The sequence below is a fragment of the Saccopteryx leptura genome, chromosome 2, assembly GCF_036850995.1.
Source record: "Saccopteryx leptura isolate mSacLep1 chromosome 2, mSacLep1_pri_phased_curated, whole genome shotgun sequence".
Taxonomy (NCBI): Eukaryota; Metazoa; Chordata; class Mammalia; order Chiroptera; family Emballonuridae; genus Saccopteryx; species Saccopteryx leptura.
Window position 1 is genome coordinate 214,041,814 of NC_089504.1, and position 23,712 is coordinate 214,065,525.

Genomic DNA, 23,712 nt, shown 5'->3' on the forward strand with positions numbered 1-23,712 from the left:
TATATATATATTTTTTAATTGATTTTCAGAGAGAGAGAGAGGAGTGAGGGAGAGAGAGAGAAGGGGGAGGAGCAGGAAGCATCAACTCCCATATGTGCCTTGACCAGGCAAGCCCAAGGTTTCAAACCGGCGACCTCAGTGTTCTAGGTCGACGCTTTATCCTTCTGCGCCACCACAGGTCAGGCCGGCAATGTAAGGTTTTTATTCCTGCTTATAGTTTTGATTAACAATCAAATGCTGATAGTGTAATCAAGCTCATTGGAATAGATAGGCTGTGATTGACAACCCAAAGCATCTGGCCTGCACCTCTAATGATCCTGGTAAGTGTTCCCAACCAGTGTGGGCGCTCAGGGGAGCAGCAATGTTCTCACTAAATGGCAGTCTTATTTACCTAAGTGGGCTTAACATTTTCAGTCTCATTTTACCTTTTCTCATCACTATCAATAACATTGCATTTACCATTAAAGGGAAAATGAAAGCAAAGCCCCAAGGTTAGATTTTGTCAATAGAACACACTATATTTCACTTGCAGGATTAGGACACCACAGAGTCCAGGCAGATTACGAGGACATAGTGGGAATTACCAACTCCCAGAGAGACACGAGGAGACCACCAAACAGGTGTGCCTTGATTTCCCTCTGTGAGAAGTATAAACACCTATCAAACTCATCCACTTGCAGATCTGGGCCATTGTATAGCTGGGTAGGATGCAAGTGGCCTGCAACTAGAGAGGTGGCTTAAAAAACAAGACCCATCATTGTTGATATTGACCTTGATCGCCTGGCGGGAGTCATGTCAATCAAGTGTATGTTCTGGTGGCTGTTCAGAAAAGACACCTAGGTTAGGTGTGAGGTGAGGGTTGTGCCCAGTAAGGGAGGCCTTTGTAGCCAGTGCAGTCACATGGAGGGCAGGGCACAGAGCCAAGGAAGTGGTTCTCTGTTCATATAACTTTTCAGGTTTACAAATGGGTCAACTGGACTGATGAAGAAGGAGTATAACATTTGAAATTGGAGCAGTGATTGCAGTCTAGGGCTGGGGTAGGAGGAGGGCCTCCCTTGCTGTATACACTGACCACCTCACACTTGCCCTAGGTGCTCTCTCTGCACAGCCACCAGGATGCCCACCCCTGCCTTGGCGAGATTCCCTGCCTTGACAGAATCTCCACCCGGAGGTCCCAGAGCTGGACTCATGTTCTACCTGGCAGGGTAGGAGGCTGGCCCATGTCCCTCGAAAGGCTAGCTGGATGTGGGGTGGGTGGGCCTCAAGCTCCACCGCAGAGCCCCTGGGTGGGTCTTTGGCCAGCTCCCTGGTGCCACTCCCTCTGCAGCCTAGAATTTCCTGAAATCCCCAGGGAGCTATTGCTCCAACCCCATCTTGCTGGCAGGGTGTGTAGGAGCGGGCAGGGACCTGCTGGCTTCCTGGAGGCAGTAACAGATGAAGGGCACTTCCCCCTGCATACAGGGGAGGTAGATATGGCTGCCCCTCCCCACAGCCTCACCCCTTTCAGGGCTCTGTCCTGAGGGTGGGGGCAGTACTCCCCCCAAGGACTCTGCTCTGCCCTACCTGCTGGTCACAGCTGTTGTCCATTTTTGTCCTCCTAAAGAGCCCAGCCTGACAACACCCAGGAATGGCAGTATTTCCAGGTCACTAGTGCATGGGGACAGGGTGTGGCCTGGGAAGGACACTCAGCAAAAACCTGGCAACCTGGGGCTTCCCTGTGTGCAGCACCTAGCAACTGCGTTGGCAATACCAATGTTGGGTTCAGACACTGCAGTCCAGGGGGATGTGGGAAAGGAGATAAACTGAGCCCAGCGCCACAATCCTTCGGTGACACGGGCTGAGGCTGCCTCTCTCTAGCTAGCTGAGCAGTGCTTTCCTGGAGATAACTGACAACCAGGTAGGGAGGGGGCCTCTGGAGTCCTGTCTCCTATTGTCCCAGGATGGTGGACTCCTCTATGGCAGATCAAATGGCCCATCTGACCCTGAAACTCTTGGAGAAGGTAAGACAGCCAGGTACTTGTGTTTTTAATACCTGATTAGTGGAGCACAGCTTTAAAAGGTAAGATATTTTTGTGAAAGCTACTGTTTCCCAGCAAAACCCTCTCCAGAGGTTTTTAGCTTTGTAATGGAGAACTGTGGTTTCTTGGTTTTTCTTTTTTTCATTCATACAGAACCAAGTAGGTTCTTCTGGCAGTTTCTGCAGCCAGGACACAGGCACACACCTACTGGCTGGGCACTTCCAGGGTCCTGTTTAGGTTCACCAGAGAGCCTCTGGGCTTCAGTGTTTAAGAGAAGATAGAGACCCACCTGGTGCAGGACCCACAGACTGGGCTGGGCCTAGGGGCGTGGCCTAGTAGACCCATTCTCACACCAGTCTTATCCTCTCAGGTCTGCATGTTCCATGTGTGGCCTGCACAGGCTGCCCAGTGCAACAGCTCTTCAACATCCCCCACATGCTTTATTCTGCTGTCCTTGCAGCCCTGCATTCCCACCCTACCCTTGTCTGGTGGCCCATGGGCCACCTTGCAAGGCCAGTAGGGGTCACCCCAAGACAGACCCAGGCCACAGCCCAGGTAGGACAGTCAGTGTGGTCAGGGACACAGAGCTAGCCTGAGTCTGGCTTTTCAGAAAGCTGTCTGAAGGGGACCTCACATATCAGAGCACCTTCCCAGAGTTCAAGGAGGAATATGTGTATGCAAGTCCTTGAGAGAGGTTGATGTCCCCTGCTCCTGTCCCACACCTCCATCACTCAGCACTTCCTGCCCAGTCCCTTCTGTCTGGGGCATGGGCAGGAGCACAGGCAGTTGCCCCACGTAAGCCCGTGCCCCACTCACACTGAGTAGGTCCCTATCATGGACTCTTCCTCACAGAAACTGGAGCAGGAGCGTGAGGATGTGGAAGGAGATTCGAAGGAACCCCACCTGGTGCCAGGTAAGTGCTGAGCTGCTTGGAGCCCTGCGGGCAGGCAAGAGACCCATCTTCTGCTCAGATCCCTCCCCCTCTTGTTACTGGCAAGACTATGCTTAATACTTTTCCTTACATCCAGGGTTGAAGGCTTTTGTCTTCATCTTTACAGCGCTCATTGATATACACATACACATGCATGCACACGTACACACACAGGTACACATACTCACACACCATGCTTACATGCACTCACACACACATGCATGTACCAGGTGCTGCTGAATGCACCCTCACAGCCTGTCCTGTCACCTTGATCTGCAAAACCAAAGATAGGAACTTCCTTCATACACACTTTCCAGATGAGAAAATGGAGGCCCAGGTCACCCCCAGTCTTGCTTGGTGAGGTTGGGGGGTTCTGATGGGTCTACCCCTTCCTCAGTGTGGGCTTCTCTCCAGGACATGAGAACAGTGTGAATGCAGCCCTGAAGAATGCTCTGAGGAGGAGGAAGGACCTTCTGCAGAGACTCTGGGTAGGCTGGCGTTACAGCAGCCTTGGCCGGTGTTGTCTGTCCTGAAACTACTCGTCGCCATGCTCAGACTAGGGTGGGGAGTGGGGTGCAGGTGGGGTGGGGGCTGGGGAGTAGGAGTGGGAGGTATGGGGTGAGGATGGGGGTGTCATGTCTTTCTGGACTCAGCATCGGTTCTTTGAGGTTTGTGACTTAAGAACAGGTAGCTGGTGAACTGCGAGCAGCTGAGAGACGTCACAACTGGGGTGTGGAATGGATTGAATGAAGAAAGGAGCTTGCTCACACTGTCTATAGTCTGCACTCTGATAGGCATGTGACTATGACACCTGCTCTGGTGGCACATTATTCAAGGTGGAAGTGCTGAGCAAAGGGCCCAATTCCCACAGGAAGTAGAATTCTAGGAAGTCCAGGGGCCTGGTCCCAACTCCTTTCACCAGCAGGAAGGAGCATACAAAGTCCACACAAATAATTATGATAAACGTAGCGCTTTGTTGTGAAGGGGATGCTGAGGCAGCCACACCAGAAACTGGGTCATATGATTTGGTAAATTTTATTTTATATATGCGTGTGTGTGTCAGGAAGGGAGAGAAATGAGAAGCATCAATTCTTTTTTTTTTTTAAGATTTTATTTATTCATTTGGGGGCGGGAAGCAGGAAGCATCAACTCCCATATGTGCCTTGACCAGGCAAACCCAGGGTTTCCAACCAGTGACCTCAGCGTTCCAGGTCAACCCTTTATCCACTGCGCCACCACAGGTCAGGATGAGAAGCATCAGTTCTTTGTTGCGGCACTTTAGTTGTTCATTGATTGCTTTCTCATTTGTGCCTTGCATGGGGGGCTACAGAAAAGCAAGTGGCCCCTTTGCTCAAGCCAGTGAACTTGGGCTTCAAACCAGCAACCTCAGGCTTCAAGCCAATGTGCCTTAGACTCAAGCCAGCAACCATGGGGTCATGTCTATGATCCCACGCTCAAACCAAATGAGCCCATGCTCAAGCGGTTACCTTTGGTTTTCAGACCTGGTCCTCAGCATCCTAGGTTGACACTTTATCTACTGTGCCACTGTCTGGTCAGACTGATTTGGTAAATTTTTAAAGAAGTGGTATTCTCATGTGTGCCCCCTCAAAGAGCCCTAGAGCTTTGCCCTCAGGCCTGGCTTCAGTTCTAGGGAGGCCCTGTGGGGGGAGCAGTGGAGACCCAAGGTGCCTCTCAGGGGCCACCCACTCTCCCCCACCAGGCTTGGTGGCTGTCCTTTGATGTAGCAGTCTCTGGTTGGTTCTACAGGAACAACACCTACTGGAAGAGCTCTCCCATGCTCACACCCATGCCCATGTCTGGAGAGAGCCCAGCAGAGGGGCCCATGAGTCAGTGCTGCCCACAGAGATGCCCCCTGGCAACTACCCTACAGCCTCCCTACCGGCCTCGCAGCTGCCTCGGGTCATCCAACACTTGGTAGGTCTTTCTCCTAGTGAACCTCAGGGCGGAACCACTGTGGGAAAGTTCTGTGCAGAGACCTCCCACCTCGGGCAAGCTCAGCAACATGATGAGAGTGCTCTGAAGAGGGTTGTTTGACTAAGAGTCAACAGTGGTGCACTTAGCGTACTCAGGCACTCAGAAGGACATCAGCAACTCATCCCAGTCATCTTCGCAGGAGCCCTGAGACAGGGCTTTGGGGAAGGGGCAGTCTTGTTTCCTCATTACAGATGAGATGCTGGGGTCCCAGTCCCAGGTCCTAACTTTTGCTCTAGTAGTAGAAGTATTAGGGAAATTCAGTATCAGGACCCTGAATTTGGGGAAGAAACATGTTAACTCTTTTTCAAAATTTCATAATGACAAGAAGTTCAAGACCTTAATTTCAAGGGCAAAATGGAAAAGGGGAAAGCATTCCACTGTGGAGAGCCTTGTACCTTTATTCAGCAACTGGGTTACAAACAGTGTAAAGCAGCCCCGACTTTCTTAAGCCAAACAGATTGTATTGCAGGCCAGCTGGATGCTCCCAGGAAGGACAGGAGCTGGACTGCAATGTTGAGGCCTCAGCGAGATCAGTGTGACTGGGGAGAAGAGATGGCCAAGGAGGTGGGCAGGCCTAGTTGAGAAGGTTCTGCACTAGCTGGCCAGGGTGCTAGTGCCAGCAGGCTAGGTTAGGACATGGAAAGCACTTGTTCTTTGAGAGAGCCCTGGCAGCACGTGGTGGAGGGAACAGAGTGGGGAGGGGCACCTCCGAGGGACCCATGCTTATGGAGACCTCCGAGCCCTTTCTGCCCCTGGACTGTCTGTGTCCAGGTTCCAGTTATCCCCAGCCTGTGCCCTCCAATATTCTGACCCCTGGAACCTCCTTCCAGGTACCAAGGGAGGGTACTGGTAGGAGACTCCCCCCAGTCCCAAGTATGGCCACACTTCCTACACATGACCAGGGCCGGGCCACGCTCCTGTGTTTCAGTCACAGCCCCAGTGACACCAAGAGAGAAGGCAGGGCCCCTAGTCACCGAATTTCTAGAAACTGGACTCAGAGAACCTAGGGATCCAGGAGGCCCCTCAGCCAGGACAGGCACAGCACTCTGAGAAGGCCTCCTCAGTCGATGCTAGGGGTAGCAACTATGGCTGTGGCTAAAGCTGGCCTGCCATCTGTATGCTAACCTGCAAGCTAATAATGCTTGTGCACTTTTAAATATTTCATTAAAAAAAGAATCAAAAGAATAGTTTGGAACACATGAAAATGATATGTAATGCAAACCCTGAGGCTCACAAATAGTCTCACTGGACTAGCCTTGTTAGTTTAGTGTCTGTGCTGAGTAGTTGGCCGACAAGACGTTCACAGAAAATGTCTGCCACCCATGGCTTATACTGTGCCTTCTGTGAACAGAGAAAGAAGGTACAACAAGGTCAGGGCCTGTACACAGGATTAAAATAGAAAGTCTTACTGCTGCGTGACCAATGCCCCGTGCATGCTCGAAATTGTAGTACGTCTATTTTAACAAAGGAGAGAAGCCAGAGGTTATTTTTATGACAAGCTCCTTGGGTGCCTCTATTAAAGCAGAATTAATGAAACTGAGGATTAGCTTAGCCTGCTTAAGCCAGGAAATGTGAGAAACATTAAAAAGACCTTGTGTTAGCTGAGGCTGCCACAACAAAGTACTGCAGACAGGCATCTTAAACAACGAAAATGTACTTTTCACAGTTCTGGAGGCTGGAAGTCCAAGATCAAGGTGCCAGCCCAGCTGGTTCCTAGAGAGGGCTCTCTTTCTCGCTTGCAGACGACCACATTTCACTGTCCTCACATGACAGAGAGAGGAAGCTAGGTGTGCCAGTTCCATTGGATCAGGGCCCCACTCTTATGACATTTAACCTTTGTTACCTCTTCATAAGCCATCTCCAAATACAGTCAGTCACATTGGAGGTTAGGGCTGCAACATATGAATCGGGGGCTGGGGTGTTACACAAACATTCTATGTCCTTAGTAATGCCCAGACTCACATATTTATCTATTCAGCCATCAATTGAATCGCTAAGGTTAGTCATTTAAAGCAGTGTTTTTCAACCACTTGTCTGCCAGAAATTTCTTGCAAGTCTGCAGTCTGATAGTTGGAAACCACTAATTTAAAGTTCCCCTTGGATGGATGGATAGATCAATAGATGGACAGGTTGGTGAATGGTTGGATGACTAGGTAGATACTTGGGTGGTGGGGTGGATAGGTGGATCGATGGGTAGGTGAGTGAATGGGTAGATGGGTGGGTGGATATGTGAATGGATGGGTGTGTAACTGGGTGAGTGGACAGACAGGTGGATGAATGGTTGGATTACTAGGTAGGTACATGGTGGGTTGGTGGGTTGGTGGGTGGGTGGGTGGATGGCTGAGTGGATAGGTGGGTGCTGTAGGACACTCTCTCCAAGGACACATTCAGGTAGTGACCTGGCTCTTCCTAGGTCCCCCAGCCTCCTGCCACCATCATTCAGCAGCTACCTCAGCAGCCACTCATCACACAGATCCCCCCTCCCCAGGCCTTCCCAGCACAGAGGTCAGGAAGTATTAAGGAAGGTAAGTATTCGACATTAATATTGTTATGGGCTTATGAAATACTCTGAAAGGAAAAATATTTTGTAAGCAGTATAGTCATTTAGAGTCATCTTTTGGCTACTCAACTGAAGTTACCTGTTACCAACATGAAAATGGCTTTAACTTTGAGAAATGCTTCCATGACAGATATCGCTGAGGGAAGAAAAGAGGTAAAAGAGAGAGGACCTGTGTATAGGATCATCTGACTAGTGTCCTCAGTTCTGTCCCAGTGGCTAAAACCAACTTGTATTATTATTGTAGCACACCGTATATTGTAGTATGTGCCAGACCTGGTCCACAGCTGCCACAGTGGCTCCCAGGGGAGCCATGTATACTGTGGTGCACATGAAGGTGCATTCGAGGTGCAGAGGGCCTGGTCTTTCCTCACTACCTATTGTTGGTTTTTCCAGATGAACTTGAGTGAAAGGCTGTTGGATTCCAGGGGCACAGTGAGCAAACTATGTATGTGTGCTTATGTAAGTGTACAAATGCTTGTATACCTTAAAAGAGAAAAAGTGGCATTTAAAATCAGTGGTAAAAAAATTAAATATTCAGCCTGACCTGTGGTGGTGCCGTGGATCAAGTGTTGACCTGGAATGCTGAGGTCACCAGTTCGAAACCCTGGGCTTGCCTGGTCAAAGCACATATGGGAGTGGATGCTTCTTGCTCCTCCCACTTCTCTCTCTCTCTCTCCTCTAAAAGGAATAAAGTCTTAAAAAAATTAAATATTCAGCTTGACTGGTGGTGGCACAGTGGATAGAGTGTTGACCTGAGACGCTGAGGTCCAAGGTTCAAAAACCCAAGGTTGGCCCTGGCCTGTTGGCTCAGTGGTAGAGCGTCAGCCTGGTGTGTGGGAGTCCTGAGTTCGATTCCCAGCCAGGGCACACAGGAGAAGCGCCCATCTGTTTCTCCACCCCTCCCCCTCTCCTTCCTCTCTGTCTCTCTCTTCCCCTCCCACAGCCAAGGCTCCATTGGAGCAAAGTTGGCCCAGGTGCTGAGGGTGGCTCTATGGCCTCTGCCTCAGGCGCTAGAATGGCTCTGGTTGCAGCAGAGCAACTCCCCGGATGGGCAGAGCATCGCCCTCTGGTGGGCATGCCGGGTGGATCCCGGTCTGGCACATGCAGGAGTCTGACTGCCTCCCTGTTTCCAACTTCAGAAAAATACAAAAAGGAAAAAAAAAACAACCCCCCCCCCAAGGTTGCTGGCTTGAGCGCAGGCTCATAAGCTTGAGTAAAGGGTCACTGGGTCTGCTGGAGCACCACTCCCTCCCACTCACCCATCAAAGCACATGTGAGAAGCAATCAATAAACAACTGAAGTGCTACAACTACAAATTGATGCTTGTCATCTCTCTTCCTTCCTTTCTCTGTCTTCCTCTCCCACCCTCTTGCTAATTTTTTTAAATGAAATATTGCCTGACCAGAAAATAAAGCAGTGGATAGAATGTCAACCTAGGACGCAGAAGATCCAGATTTGAAACCCTGAGATTGCCAGCTTGAGCACGGGCTCACCAGCTTGAGTGCAGAGTCACTGGCTTGAGCCCAAAGGTTGCTGGCTCAAGCCCAAGGTCGCATGTTTGAGCAAGGGGTCACTGATTCGACTGGAGCCCCCTGGTCAAGGCACATATGAGTAAGCAATCAATGAATAACTAAGGTGTCACAACTATGGCATCTCTCCATTCCTGTCTGTCCCTGTCCTCCTTCTCCTCCCTCTCTCTCAAAAATAAATAAATAAATAATGAAATATTCAATACGTAGCTAGTTATTTAGGAAAAGTAAAGTCAAATTCCTTACCCCATTCCTTATATAAAAGCAAATTCCATTTTTCTTTTAGGTTGTCTGCCTCTCATTGATTTGTAGGAGTTCTTTATATTCTACAATGGACCCTTTTTTGATACCTGTATTACAAATATTTAGTCCCTTCTGTGGCCTGTCCTTTCACTCTTCTTGTCTTTGGGTGAAGAGAAGGTCTTAATTTTAATAAAGTTCAGTTTTTCAGGCTCTTTCCTTTATGGTTAGTGCCTTGGGTATCCTGTTTAAGAAGACTTCACCAGCTCAAGGTCATAGTCTTTTTTTTTTTTTTTTTTTTTTTGTATTTTTGTATTTTTCTGAAGTTGGAAATGGGGAGGCAATCAGACAGACTCCCACATGCGCCCAACCAGGATCCACCTAGCACGCCCACCAGGTGGTGATGCTCCACCCATCTGGGGCGTCGCTCTGCTGCAACCAGAGCCATTCTAGCACCTGAGGCAGAGGCCACAGAGCCATCCTCAGCACCCGGGCCAACTTTGCTCCAGTGAAGCCTTGGCTGTGGGAGGGGAAGAGAGAGACAAAGAGGAAGGAGGGGGGGAGGGGTGGAGAAGCAGATGGGTGCTTCTCCTGTGTGCCCTGGCCGGGAATCGAACCCGGGACTCCTGCATGCCAGGCTGATGCTCTACCGCTGAGCCAACCAGCCAGGGCAGTCTTTTTTTTGTGTGTGTGACACAGACACAGAGAGAAACAGAGAGGGGCAGATAGGGACAGACAGACAGGAAGGGAGAAAGATGAGAAGCATCAATTCTTTGTTGCAGCTCCTTAGCTGTTCATTGATTGCTTTCTCATACATGCTTTGACTAGGGGGCTAGAGAAGAGCGAGTGACCCCTTGTTCAAGCCAGCAACCTTGGACTTCAAGCCAGTGACTTTGGGCTCAAGCCAGTGACCATGGGGTCATGTCTGTTATCCCACGCTCAAGCCAGTGACCTCGTGCTCAAACCGGATGAGCCTGCACTCAAGCTGGTGACCTCATGGTTTCAAACCTGGGTTTTCTGCAACCCAATCCGACGCTCTATCCACTGCACCACTGCTTGGTCAGGCAAGGTCATATTGTCTTGTCTGGCTTTGTTTACTTTTTAAATTTTTTAAAATTTATTTTTAGAGATAGAGGAAGAGAGAGAGATTCGTTGCTCCACTTATTTATACATCCTTGTATGTGCCCTGACTGGGGATCAAACCTATAACTTTGGTATATGGAATGACACTCTAACCTATTGAGCTACCTGGCCAGGGCCTTTGTTTACTTTTCACATTCAGATTTACTATTCATCTGGAGTAGATGTGTGTGTGCTGTGAGTTAGGGATCAATGTTATTATTATTTTTGGCCATGTACACCAGTTTGATTCTGTGCCATTTACTCCAAACTCTGTCCCCATTTCACTGACATGTTTCTTTGTTGTGAAGCATCTCTTTAGCAAACAGGAGGTGTCCATTTCAGTGCCCTCCTGCCTAATCTAATCTTTTTACTCCTGACTCTATCAGTGGGAGCCATGTGGGCCTGACTGGAGAAGCATCCCTTCAGTGGGCTCTTCCTGCTGCTGGGGGGGGGGGACTGCCCTGGCCCCCTCCTGCTACTGGTGGGAGGGGCTGCCCCGGCCCAGGCCCATATGATGCTCTCAAGGGCCTTTCCCAGATGGGGCTGCCAGACTCAGTCTCTCCAACTGCTTATCTTGCAGGGTCAGAGTTCTCACAGCTATATTGCTGCAGGAATCTGACTCTGGGTGCCCCACTTCCCATAGTGCCGCAGCCCTGTAGAAAAATCTGTGTTAGTCAGGGCTCTCCAGAGAAGCCACTGGGATGTGTATACAGAGAGAAAGATGTGTTTTAAGGAGTTGGACCATGTCATTATGGAGGCCTTGTTAGTTCAAAATCTGCAGGGTGGGCTGATCTGCTGGGGACCCAGGGAAGTTTCAGTTTGAGTGCAGGCTCTTGGCTGGCATCCTGTGCCCTGTTGAAACACCTTGCCCCCAGCCTCCAGGCTCCTGTTCTCTAGCCTGGGAGTATGAATGGTCCTAGGAGACCCGCCTTTCTTTGGTGAGGCTGACAGAATGTGGAGGAAATGCCTAATTTCCAGGACTTAGTTACTATGTTAAGAACCCATGTTTGCCTCCCACTAGAAAAAAATTTACATGTTTTATAGTATCCAGAACTAGTGAATATACCCTGGAGCTGCCATAACAAAACATCACAAGCCAGGTGGCTTAAAACCCCAGAACTCTACTCTGTCAGTCTGGAGGCCAAAAGTCCAAAATACAGGTGTCGCAGGGCCATGCTCCCCCTCCAGGGAGGGTCCTTGTTGCCTCTTCCAGTGGTAGCTCTGAGTGTCCTGGGCTGTGGCTGCATTGTTCATCTCTTTGTCCATATCTGTCTCCTCTTCTGTCCCCATCTCCCTCTGCCTGTCTCTTATAAAGACCCTTGTCCTTGAACCTGGGGCCCACCTGGATAAACCAGGATGATCTCATCTTAAGGTCCTTCATTACCTCTACAAAGACTTTCTCCAAACAAGGCCATGTTCTGAGGTTTTGGGGTTATGATGTGAACACACATTTTGGGGGGCCACTGTACAGCCCAGGTTGGTTGAGGAATCTGCTAGCAGGAAGGCAAGTAGAGCCACCTGTTGGGAGCCCAACTGAACACCGTCCACATACTTTATAGCATATACACCCTTTGACCAAAAGGTTCACTTCTAGGAATGTGCCTCCCCCTCCTAGGAGGACCGGGACACCTGTAATATGCTACAACTGTTTCAACAAATAGGCTGCTCTAAAGCTCTGTTCTCAGGTGAGACCCCCTGATGGGTGAGTGGTCTGTGTGTGACCTTTCAGACATAGTGGAGATGCTGCTGCTGCAGAATGCACAGATGCACCAGGTCATCATGCAGAACATGATGCTCCAAGCCCTGCCCCCAACAGCCCCTCTGTCCTCCAGGGGACCACAGGCCACACTCCGGCATCCTAACCCCCAGGTAGGCTCAGCCCAGAGCAGACACCAGGTAGAGGAGGCCACTCAAGTCAAGACCAGAGGACCTGGGCAGCTTTTCTTCTGGAAATTGGGCATCTGTGTAACTCTGAAAAGCACATTTTGGCTCTGGGGGTCTGTGTTCAGGCTGTGAATCCCCCCCCCCCCCGGTATCCCCTGTCCCCTCCTCCATGAGGAATGGGTTGTGCACTTCGAGGCCCAAAAAGCTGCCTCTTGAGCTGGATGAGCTCTGCCTCCCTACCACTTCTCCCCTTCTCTCCCCTCCCCTTACTGGGCTCTGAGCCTACCCTAAGTCAGGAACTGGAGTGAGGGCTGGGGGTGGGGGGAGAGAGGGGCACGGAGCAGTCCATCCAGCTGAAATGGGCTGCTATGTGTGCTGTGCTGAGGAACCGCGCAGACTTACCCCATCGTTCTGCGAGCTGAGAGACAGAAGCCGCTGTCTGTGCACCACCACCATCACTATGCGCCCCCAGCCCCTCTGCAAGCTGTCCCAACACCTGGCTCACCCGTGGCCTACTCCACGTGGCCTGCAGTAGTCTCTGCCACCGCCCTCCCACCTGCCGCTGGCTTCCTGCCTACCATGTGCCACATGGTTGCCCCATCTGCCGCTGCCCTTAGCACGTAAGGACTCAGGAGGCCCTGTCACCCTTTCCCACCCCTATGGGGAAGCCCAGGGTACACAGGTCTTTGTCAGGTCCCTAGGCTGTGGCAGAGAATTGGGAAAGGAGACTGGACAGGCCCTGCCATCTCCCAAAGGGACACAGGTGGGACCATGGCAGCTCACCGACCCCCCCGCCCCATCACTGCAGCTCTGTGTGAGCCCCACAGCAACCTACGTGGGAAGCTGCTTACAGTTTGCATCATTTGTTCAGCTCATAAGACCCTAAGTGTATCCAATCCAAACACTGCTGAGAGGGCCCCCACTAGATCCCCGGAAAAGGACTCAGCTGTCATGTGGTGTCTTCAAGCCCTACAAGGCAGTAAGGACACCCAGACCCTTGTCTTTCCTCTAGGACTGCACCTGACAGTTTCCTGCCTGCACCACTTCCAGGCCAGTAAGGAGCCCCAGAAGCCCACCTGATGAGGCCCAGGGTCTTGCTTCCTCCAAGGGTGTGGTCAGCAAAAAAAAAAAAAAAAGGAAGGGCAAAAGCCTAACACCCGTCCCTGGGCTCTGAGGATCACAAGGAGATACAGGAATTTCATCAGAAAAGATGCCCAGGAGACACAGGAAGAAAATTCACAGATTTAGCCACATAAAAATATAAACCATCCTATGGCAAAAATACCACAAAGTTAGGTCAAATGAGACCGGGGAGATGTTTGCCTCAGGGCTCAGAGGGCAGGGAGGAAAGCAGCCCCTGGAGACTGATGTGCTGTCCTGGGGGCAGAACTGTAAAGGGGAGAGCCACCTGCTAGCCTGGCCTTTCTCCTGTGAATACAGCCCTAGGAGCTGCACACTCCTTCTAAAGAGCGGGGCTAGCGGCCAAGGTTCTCCTGGGGGGCTGGAGGCCAAGCTTCTCCTGGGGAGCTGGAGGCCAAGGTTCTCCTGGGGGGCTGGAGGCCAAGGTTCTCCTGAGGGGCTAGGGGCCAAGGTTCTCCTGGGGGACTGGAGGCCAAGCTTCTCCTGAGGAGCTGGAGGCCAAGGTTCTCCTGGGGGGCTGGAGGCCAAGGTTCTCCTGAGGGGCTAGGGGCCAAGGTTCTCCTGGGGGACTGGAGGCCAAGCTTCTCCTGGGGAGCTGGAGGCCAAGGTTCTCCTGGGAGGCTAGGGGCCAAGGTTCTCCTGAGGGGCTAGGGGCCAAGGTTCTCCTGGTTCTGTTGGGTTTCTCATCTGAGCAATCCCTTATCTTTACTTTTTCTGCATTTTTTTTAACTTTTTTCCTTTGGTGGAATTATGTTCTTTTGCTTTTCAATATTCTTTTCATGTAAATATCATTTTTGAATAGTATGCCTATTTTCATGGCCCCTTTTAGGATACATTCTCAGGCCCCCTAAGTTCCACACACACAGGAACACTGCCTCTGCACCCCTGGGTTTTCAGGAGGACGTCGGAGGAAGCGTGATAGACGCCTGCCTCGCTGCACACAGGTTCTCTCTGGGCTGTCACCTGGGAGGGCTGCTCCACAGCCCTATCTCTTGTTAAATACACCAATTAAAGGTCTAACTCTAATTCCTTTTTCCACATTAACTTTTTCTAATATGGCTTTGGTTTTGTTTCTCAACATTATTAATAGAGGGAAGAAATTTGACAAGTTGATTGTCTTTGGATGGCCTGGTAAATTGGAAAAACTCACTTCACAGCATCTCCTGAATAGAGGGGACCACGTGGGGTCATCTGGGAGTCACATGGAAAGCCTCATGGGGACACCTGGGGATCAAGTGGGAGTCATGTGGAAGGCACTGGGATCATGTGGGGTTCACATGAGTCACTTGAAGGGCACCTGAAGCCACGTAGAGGTCACATGGAGGGCAAGCAGGAGTAACGTGAGGGTCCCCGTAACTCCAATCCTGACTTTATAACATTGACCCTAACCCAGTAACTGAGAATGTGCTGCGGACAGCTGGAGCTATAGTCCTCCTTGGTAATGACTGAGGATCAATTACAGAACAGATGCAATTGATCATATTTTCTGAATGTGGTGGGGCTAATTTCAAGGTCTGACTGTTTATAGAGAGAGCTGAACAGAAGAGAACCAGACAGCAACAGAAAGGGCAGAGAATGGCCATGTGTTAAGGAAGAGAACCAAGCGGTGGCGAGTGTCTAAGGAGAGTGTGGAGGCTCCACAACAGGGCCGAGTTTCCACAGAGAGAACTGAGGCCCTGAGGGGATTGCTGAGGGAGCAGAGGCGGAGTGACCTGTGGGCCAGGGCAGAGAGACCAGAGCGCAGTGCAGAGGTAGGACTTGGGGATGAGTCGAAAGTGAGGCAGGGAGGGATCAGGTCTGGTCCTCGGAGGCCAGCTGCGGGGATCCCGGCAGCGCAACAACCCCCCAGAGGCACGAAGCTGAGATGGGCACTTCCTGGGGCCACCACCTCTCCAGGACTGATCACTCAGGACCAAGGCCTAGAGCCGGCAACTGGATGTGCCACTGAGCAAAGAGAGGGCACCCCTAGATGAGGCCCCCTTGGTTCCTCTCAGGCCAGCCTCTAAAAGCTGAAGAGGTCTGAAGAGACCCTGGTAGTGTGGTCGGGCTTCCTAGAACACAGGTCCTGGGTCCAGGTGCCTGGAGTATGGTGGCTGGGGGATTTGCATGGTGTGGTATTGTGTATAATTATATACAATATTTGCTCTTCATACTGATTCTTGGCACAGAGCTGCTAAAACCCTGTAATTCCCTGGGCGATGGGTCTTCTGTCATTCCCAGTGAACCCTATTAAATCAAACCTGGGATTATATTAATAAGGTGACTCTATGGTTCCCTAGAGATGGGGTCTGGTTACCAGGGAAACTAACTATGTGATGACAGTGTTAGACCTCTCAGTCCTATCCCCAACATCAGAGGTGAGTTAATCACCATTGGCCAGTGATTTAATCAATTGTGCCTATATAATGGAACCTCCACAAAACCCTCTAAAGATGGGGATGGTGAAGCACCAGAGAGGTTGGCACCCCCCAAACTCTAGGAGCACAGGAGCTCCTGTGCTCAGGGCCCTCCCAGACCTCACCCAATGGACCATTCATCTGCTGTTCAGCTCTAGCCTTTCTCATCATCGGTGTTTGCCTGAGTTCTGGAAGCCATTCTAACAAAGTTTTGAACTGGACAAGAGGGTTGTGGGAACCCCCAATTTGAACAAAGTTGGACAGAAGTGTGGGTATTCTGGTATGAAGTGGGGGGTAGCCTTGTGGGATGAGCCCTTGTGGTTCTGCACTAATTCCTGTTGTGAGTAGAATTTTCTTTCAATGGCCGAGTACCCTTGACCCCTGGTGAGGGAATGCTGTTGAGATCTCTACATTGTGCCCACCTGTGCTGAGATGACAGTCATTCGAAGTCAGTGAGGACCCATGAATGAAGCTAGAAACTGCATAGGTGGCTGGAGCCTCAGGACCGTCAGCTGTCTGTGAATCTACTGTAACCTAATTGAGACTCCAGATCTCCATGGTACCCAGGAGCTGGGTGTTCATACACACAGGACAGTAAGGGGCTGAGGGACCTAAGCACCTCCTAGAGCAGGGGGAGGAACCTGCCTGGGCAGATACTGGGTCTGCAGAACTCCAGAACCAGGACAACAAGGACAAAAGTGACCAGTAGAATGACATAGAGAGCTAAGACAGCTCCACAGCCAGGTGGCAGATGACACAGCTGTTGACTGGACAGTGAGGGGGGGAAGCCTCTTCTCAGGTTTAGGTAAGGACACTTGACCACATTCTCTATATTCAGTGATATTTATATACATATACATATACATATACATATACATATACATATATATATATATATAAACTTCTGAGTCAATTAGGAAAAAGAAAAACCAATAGGAACGCAGGCATAGACATGAGCAGTCATCTCAAAGTAAAGTGGACGCCAACAAAGAGTCGCTGGGAGAAACACAGGGCAGCGCAATGCATGCATGACACCCACCCAAGTGGGGGTCAGGGTGCCCCAGGTCAGGGTCTGGGGCCTGGAGTCATTGCATGGGCTGATGGGGACACGAGATCTGGCTGTTCAAAAGTACTGGATGTCGCCTGGTCAAGCTGGACTTCACACCCCGTCCCAGCACCCACAAGTGCCGCAGATGTAACAGTACTAACAGGTCTCAGGACCTTCTTGGGCTCTTAAAGAGGATTTGGAGCCAAAATGTTTGTGGGTCTCTGGGTTGACTTTAAACTGAGAACAAACTTGATTGACTACAAGCAGGCTATGATAGCCAACATTGACTCAGAAATACCACAGGCTCAAGTCCTGTCCCTGAGAGCCAGGGAAGTACAGAATGAGAGAAGATACACACCTGGTGGGAAATGTGTTCTCATGTTTCTAAAATCTACTCATTCTCAGAATTGTAGCATCCCTGGTTTTAGGGCCAAAAAGGATCTCTGAGAGACTGTGTTACTGCCATGATGTCTTCAGAGCTCCCTGTAGTTAGCACCTGTAACCTGACAGGTTCTGGTGATAGAGGCTCCAGCTGGTTCAATGCCTGTCCCTTCTACCATTTGCTCCTGCCGTATGGCCCCAGGCCACTTGTTTCATCCTCCTGCATGAGTGCAGAGGTGCGAGAAAGGCCTCATGCTCAAAGGCAGAATCCCCAGGAGGGGGAGTTCAGATCCTCTAAGAGTTTAGAACTGTTTTATTTATAATACTGAAAATAACATATCTGCTGTGTTCTAAGTAAAGAAGTGAATGGAAATTTCTCTTATACTTTAATAGTTCCACTCCTGGAATTTAGCCCCAGCTAGGGCACTGACCACCAGGGCCCTCAGTTTGGCAGAGCCTTTGATCCTCGGGGCCCAAAGGGAGGAGTCAACTCCCATCCATATGGTGTTGTGTGCTGGAGGATCCCTAAGGTACTACCCGCGTCATGGGCTGTGATCATCAAAAGGGATCTCTGCTCAAGGGCTGGAGCCTGGCCCCAGTGCGCCGGCCCAACTCCTCAAGGACCTGCTTTTCCTTCTGGTACATCTGAAAGAAAGGAACGAAAACTGACTGTGGATCTGCCCAGCTGACCTGGCCTCTTTGGGCCCCGGGGAGTTCCTAGCTCGGCTCAGGGATCCCCGCCTTGGGAAATCTCTCTCCGAGGGCTGTCCATGACTATGGCACGAGGAGCCTTGGCCATGGGGCCTCTCACACAGGTTGAAGGGCAGGTCCTGGTTCTGCTCATGGGTGCCCAGCACTTGTGCAGAGTGAGTGCCAACATGCTGTCCTCAGGGTGAATGGCACAGATAGCAGGAGAGGCCGTGGGCCAGGGCAGAAGTGTTGATCTTGAGTACGAAAGCTTAGAGCCTGCCTAGGGTCACAGGAGAACAGATGCAGGACATGAGAGGGAGGGAGTGCAGATGACTCCTCATAGGGGAAGGGAGGTCAGGACTTAGAGGGCTGGGGTCCCTGGTGGACTGCACACTGGTGGTGACATCTTGGGCTTTCCCTGAGATGCTGAGACCTCAGTCTGTGGGTTGTACAGGGAGGGGGCTGAGGAGGAAGGGGCAAAGGGGCCACAGTAGGGTCAGCAGCTTACCAGGAAGTAAGGCTGAGCCAGGGCGTGGCTGGTGTGGACCCAGCCTAGGATGGCCAGGGGAGAGAACAAGTGCATCAAGGATTTCTTTTGTTAATGAAAAAAAAATTTTATGCCTTTCAAAGAATCTATTTGATTACAAATATAGTTTGAGTTTATTATACACAATATAGCATATATACCAACATGGACCTTTATAATTGGGTAAACACTAGCACCCTTTGAGGAAATCAGTTGCTCCATTACTTTACATAATAGGTCTCTATCAGATGTCTGCACATTTTAAATCCTGTTCCCAACTGATAAACCATTACAATTTCTCTTGTAAAACTTTATTTATAAATATGTATTTTCCGATGGCTTTAGGCGACCCCTGTGTTTTGGTCCTTCGACCCCCGCTGGGGTCGCGACCCACAGGTTGAGAACCGCTGCTTTAGACCATTAAATTTCATAGAATTTTTAGAATTTAGTCTCTCTGCTCAGACTTTCAACAATACTTAATAATACAGATAACAGCATTTGGGGAGCCCAATATTTAAAATAATCATTGTAAGTCTTTTTAGTAATAAAGTAAGCATTTATAAAATTCCTTATTTTACTGTTTTTTTTTTTCTTATTTTACTGTTTTTTACTAGTTTAGTTTTCATCAACTGCAAGGGATAGGTTGGGGAGCCCTGGCTTTTGGAAGACAGTGCATACCTTCTGCCACGTGGCCTCCGTGCTGTGTGTGAAGCCCAGTAGATGACAAAGCCCATGGGTGGCTGTCACCTGTTGGAACAATTAAAAAGCTGCCTCATGACCAAGCCATGAGCCAGGGGAAGAGGAAGGCAGCGATAGCTTAGCCCATACCTGGTGGGAGGTTAGGAACTCCCATCTGGGCCCAGGCAGGGTTTTGGGAGTCAGCAGCAGCAGCACCAGGGGGTGTGGTGAGCAGTGAGAACATGGGTGGGGCTCAGAGAACAGCAGGTAGCCCAGGGCCTTGTCAAGGGTGTGAAGACCAGGCTCTGGCGTTGGGAGCAGTGGTTATTTTCTGAGGAGACAACTGCTCTTTAGGGCAGGGGGAAGGGTTGGAAGGGTGATAAGATATGGAGGTCAAAGGGGGTAGCTGGAGGGTATCTGGGGCTTTTAGAAGGTGCCTACATACAGCTAGGAGCCATCAAAGCAGAAAGTGGCCTGGTCTGGCCCTATGCTGGGGGATGAGGGTCCTAGGAGTGGTGGGCTGGCCCCCTACTTTGTTCAGAATTCCTTCACGAGGTGCAGAAGTAAAAGCAGATATCCACAACTGCTCGCTGGACATACCACTGACCCCGCCCCCCACTCCAGGGTGCACAGCTGCCAGCCACAGAGATTCCAGAGCTGGACCATGCTGACTAGTCTTATTATACTGGGTTTCCTGTCACTCAGGAAGTAAGGAAAAAGCTCCTCTCCCCACACCTGCTCACATTGGGTCTCACATGGAAGCATTAGAACACTCGGCCCCCAACATAATTCAGGGCGTGGCCTGAATTTGGCCGAAGAAGGACTCAATTGAATCCTTGGGGAAGTTAAAACACAACTCAATCACACTCAGTATTTTCAGAACACTTCTACCCCCCTTTTTACATTAAGCTGAGGACAGACGTGGAAGGTCTAGGATGCTAGAATCCTGTCCACTTCGGCAGTCTCCTAAGAAACTTATTCAGCAAGTTTACATTAGCTACACAGCCTGCTGAGCTAAAACAAGGTCACTAATTGGAGCTTCCCTTATCTCGTATCTCAATATGGAGCAGCTCCCTCTCCTCTCCTTGCCCCTAGCATTGCCACAGGGTATGCAGACCCCACTAGGCCATCTCTCTCTCTGTAGGGCTCCTTCAATAACCCTTGTTCTTCACATGGGTGATAGTGTGGGCAATAGTGTGGACACAGGTGGTGCATCACCACACTCTTCATGGCCTGGATGAAGGACACAGTATTTATTTGCAGGGTAGAACCTGTCATGTCAGCATTCCTACTTACAGTCAGGATGTCATAGTAATCTTCATTTTCTTTGCACTGCTGGAAGATATACTCCACTCCTAGGAAAATGTCCCCCAGGTTATAGTCATCTGGACAACCAGGCTGAGGAATTTCCCCTGCTTTCAAATTCTGCAAATGGGGAAAAACAGATTGTGAGAACAGGACTTCAAGAACACAAACCCCATCATAGAACTAGATTTCACTTTGGAAGGCACTGTCCTCTCACTAGTTCTAAGTGGGGTGGGGGGGCTGCAAAGCCGTTACACACACGACTTAAGATGTTTCCACCTTGTCAAATGAGTTACTTTCCATTTCTTTCATTGTTCCCAATGCACAGTCACACAGATTACACCTTTTAAGAGTTAAATCACAAAGATAATTTTATATTTCTGTTCTTTTCTCCTGGTATTTTGTTCTTAACAGCCTTTCACATTTTCCTACATAAAGACTATAATGACCAGTCTATTCAGTTGAGTTGCATATTTTAGTGTTGTTAATGATTTTTCTTGTCAGAGAATACAAGTGAACATTTTAATGCATTATTATACTACACATTTAACATTTTGTCATCTTCCTCCTTTTGATTTCTTTCTTTCTTTCTGTAGGTGTGACCCTAGTGGATTGAAATATATATGTTGCCAAGTTGCTTTCCAAAGGGTGGCTCCTATTTATGCTGCTACTAATCAAGTATGAAACCATGAATGAGTCATTTACGTAACAGAATAACCTGATAGCTATCACTAGTTCCTAGAAGATATTTACACAAGTCTCTTCTTTTATTAAATGTTATTTAAATTTTCAACCATACATATTCCTTTTCAATTCATTCAAAACTGCAGAAGCACTGTGCTTCCAATTCACTGAGCACGTTAGGAGGGGAGGTGGACGCCTAATCCCCTTTTCTCCAGTAATGGGCACCAGTCAATAGGGTTAATCTCTACTTTGCATATATTCGAAAGTTTAAAAAACAAATCATGTCTATAGTATAATCAACACAGGAAATTTACAATGTCTGGTAGTCTAGACAAAGCGAGGCAGACAGTACTTTTTACCTCATGAAATGGAAAAGAAAGCACATCGGTTGGGATATTTTTCTCTCTGTACATCCTGTTGATGTGTTGAATACTCTTGTTGTCAACACAGATGATTCCTAGGTCGAATTTTTGGACCCCTAAAATACTCCTGACCATCTCCATCCTCTGGCGGAGTGGCACTCTTCTGAGCGGGACAGCTCGCTGCAGGTTTCTGAGCACCAGACTCATTGCAGAAAGAGTCAACCAGGGCCCTTTAAAAACGTTTGTAAAGGAAGCTGTGCCTAAAGTTCAAGAGAAAACAAATTAGTCCTAGAAAGTGATCGTAAGTTCTGTAAGAACACACACACACAATCAAGTCATTTTATTTAGTGCAATATGTTGAAAATTTACAAGAATGTACATTTTTTTTAAATTAAAAAAAAATTTTATTTATTCATTTTAGAAAGGAGAGGGAGCCCTGGCCGGTTGGCTCAGTGGTAGAGCGTCGGCCTGGCGTGCGGGGATCCCGGGTTTGATTCCCGGCCAGGGCACATAGAAGAAGCGCCCATTTGCTTCCCCACCCCCCCACCCCCCTCCTTCCTCTCTGTCTCTCTCTTCCCCTCCCGCAGCCAAGGCTCCATTGGAGCAAAGATGGCCCGGGCGCTGGGGATGGCTCCTTGGCCTCTGCCCCAGGCGCTAGAGTGGCTCTGGTCGCGACAGAGCTACGCCCCGGAGGGGCAGAGCATCGCCCCCTGGTGGGCAGAGCGTCGCCCCTGGTGGGCGTGCCGGGTGGATCCCGGTCGGGCGCATGCGGGAGTCTGTCTGACTGTCTCTCCCCGTTTCCAGCTTCAGAAAAATACAAAAAAAACCCCAAAAAACAAAACAAAACAAAAAAAAAAAAAAAAAAAAAGAGGGAGAGACAGAGAGAGAGAAGGGGGGGAGGAGCTGGAAGCATTAACTCCCATCTGTGGTTTGACCAGGCAAGCCCAGGGTTTCCAACCAGCGACCTCAGCATTTCCAGGTCGACGCTTTATCCGCTGCGCCACCACAGGTCAGGCAAGATTGTACATTTTATCATAAGGAAAACAGAACAATAAAAATACACAAAACGAAGCCATAGACTCAAGCAAGCGAGAATGGACAGCAGTAGCCACAGGAAATTAAGAAGGGCGGCAGTGAAGGGCAGTTAATAGAGAAAGCGCGCGAGCTGGGTAGAGGGTAGAAGAAGGTGGTGGATGAAAGGAAGGGTGGGGGATGGGGGAAGTAAACGGGGCGGGTCCCGGAGTTTCCCCCTGAACCACTCGGCGGCGGCCCAGCCCCGAAATGCAAACACGCGGGTGGGTACGACGCCCCTGTCCCCAGTTCGGAGAGATTAAAGCTGACCTCGTGAGTACAGGAGCCGAGCCGGCGGACCTCGGCCTGCACCCCGAGCATCGGCAGCACCCCCCCCCCCCGCCCCGAAATCGGAACCCGAAAGCAGAGGGCCGCGGGAAGGGCCGGGCCGCGCGGGTAGGACCGGAAGTCGGTCCACCACTTTTTTATTCTCCGCGGTGCGCAGAGAAAAGCTGGTTCCGGTGGTTGTGGTCCCTGTCTCCACCTCTAGCCCGGCGCCAAGGTATCCTGGAGCACCGACGGCCCTGAGCTGGACCGTGAACGCGGTGCAGGGTCCGGGCCGGGCGGAGGCCACTTCCTCCGACCCCATCTCGCGCGCGTTGCTAACGGGACGTGACGCCGGGGCGCCCGGCCCTGGGCGCGGCCTGTTTAGGGACCCACTACGCTGCCTGCGAGTTGGGGTCGTGCTGCCTCCGCTCCAGCCCCTCCCCGGTCTAGGGCGTCCTCTCCGTGTAAGTAGTCTCGACCTCTAAGCAAGTTCGATAGGGTAATCGCCCGGTATAAAAACATTTTATTTCTGTCTAGAAAGAGTGTTTAATGAGTGCTCTGGTTGCTCGGAGAAAAATTAGGTGGGGAGGAAACAGTGGAACACTGATGTTTTAACTGTGTTACAATGTATAATCTGGCTATGGAGATCGGAAGAAGTCAGGAGAAACTCCTCTCTTTAACTTAAAAAGTGTAACGGCATTCATTTTTTAAATTAGCATTTGAGATTTTTCGTGAATTTACCAACTTAGTAAAATGATTTCATTTTTAGTCACGCTTTAAACCCCTGTAACAAAGTAATTTATTTGTACTATCTGCCACCCCATACTCCAATAAAAGAACCCACTGGCTCTCAGAAAATAAGACTACTTAGCTCTTTGCTTTGCC

The 23,712-nt window shown here is 50.0% G+C and overlaps 3 protein-coding genes across 10 annotated transcripts in view; 2 read left to right on the forward strand and 1 right to left on the reverse strand.

Moving 5' to 3' along the window:
- Positions 1-1,820: 1,820 nt before the first annotated feature.
- C2H21orf58 (chromosome 2 C21orf58 homolog) lies at positions 1,821-14,440 on the forward strand. 2 transcript variants are annotated; one of them, XM_066365896.1, is made up of 9 exons: positions 1,821-2,000; positions 2,871-2,931; positions 3,364-3,437; positions 4,717-4,884; positions 7,358-7,469; positions 12,125-12,264; positions 12,676-12,899; positions 13,292-13,333; positions 14,249-14,440. In XM_066365896.1, exons 1-9 carry the CDS (start codon positions 1,941-1,943, stop codon positions 14,268-14,270), a joined length of 903 nt encoding a protein of 300 aa, XP_066221993.1. In that variant the 5' UTR covers positions 1,821-1,940; the 3' UTR covers positions 14,271-14,440. The 2 variants fall into 2 exon arrangements, with proteins under 2 accessions (XP_066221993.1, XP_066221994.1); XM_066365897.1 differs by lacking the exon at positions 3,364-3,437.
- A 2,166-nt stretch (positions 14,441-16,606) lies between these two features.
- On the reverse strand, positions 16,607-23,158 carry YBEY (ybeY metalloendoribonuclease). Of its 5 annotated transcripts, XM_066369962.1 has the most exons (7): positions 22,831-23,158; positions 21,487-21,749; positions 20,435-20,563; positions 19,139-19,207; positions 18,443-18,526; positions 18,056-18,214; positions 16,608-17,889 (listed from the first exon to the last, which is right to left on the reverse strand). In XM_066369962.1, the coding sequence occupies exons 1-7, from the start codon at positions 23,147-23,149 to the stop codon at positions 17,803-17,805; spliced, it is 1,110 nt and encodes a 369-aa protein (XP_066226059.1). In that variant the 5' UTR covers positions 23,150-23,158; the 3' UTR covers positions 16,608-17,802. The 5 variants fall into 5 exon arrangements, with proteins under 5 accessions (XP_066226063.1, XP_066226059.1, XP_066226064.1 ...); XM_066369963.1 differs by lacking the exon at positions 18,443-18,526 and having other exon boundaries at positions 16,609-17,889; XM_066369964.1 differs by lacking the exons at positions 18,056-18,214; positions 18,443-18,526 and having other exon boundaries at positions 16,613-17,889.
- The window catches only part of MCM3AP (minichromosome maintenance complex component 3 associated protein), a 65,520-nt gene continuing 64,960 nt past the window's right edge, over positions 23,153-23,712 (forward strand). For all 3 annotated transcript variants that reach the window (XM_066369959.1, XM_066369961.1, XM_066369960.1), the window contains exon 1: positions 23,153-23,291. The gene's annotated coding sequence lies outside the window, so the exon portion shown is untranslated. The remainder of the gene's footprint in view (positions 23,292-23,712) is intronic.

What these genes read in the sequence shown, in the direction of transcription:
- C2H21orf58 (XM_066365896.1), top strand. Translation starts at nt 1,941, where the DNA reads ATGGTGGACTCCTCTATGGCAGATCAAATGGCCCATCTGACCCTGAAA. An exon ending in GGAACCCCACCTGGTGCCAG is followed by an intron (nt 2,932 to 3,363) that starts GTAAGTGCTGAG and finishes GCTTCTCTCCAG; the next exon opens with GACATGAGAACAGTGTGAAT. An exon ending in TCCGGCATCCTAACCCCCAG is followed by an intron (nt 12,265 to 12,675) that starts GTAGGCTCAGCC and finishes GGAACCGCGCAG; the next exon opens with ACTTACCCCATCGTTCTGCG.
- YBEY (XM_066369962.1), bottom strand. Translation starts at nt 23,149, where the DNA reads ATGGGGTCGGAGGAAGTGGCCTCCGCCCGGCCCGGACCCTGCACCGCG. An exon ending in TCGGCTCCTGTACTCACGAG is followed by an intron (nt 21,750 to 22,830) that starts GTCAGCTTTAAT and finishes CTTGAACTTTAG; the next exon opens with GCACAGCTTCCTTTACAAAC. An exon ending in CGGAGGCCACGTGGCAGAAG is followed by an intron (nt 18,527 to 19,138) that starts GTATGCACTGTC and finishes CATTAACAAAAG; the next exon opens with AAATCCTTGATGCACTTGTT.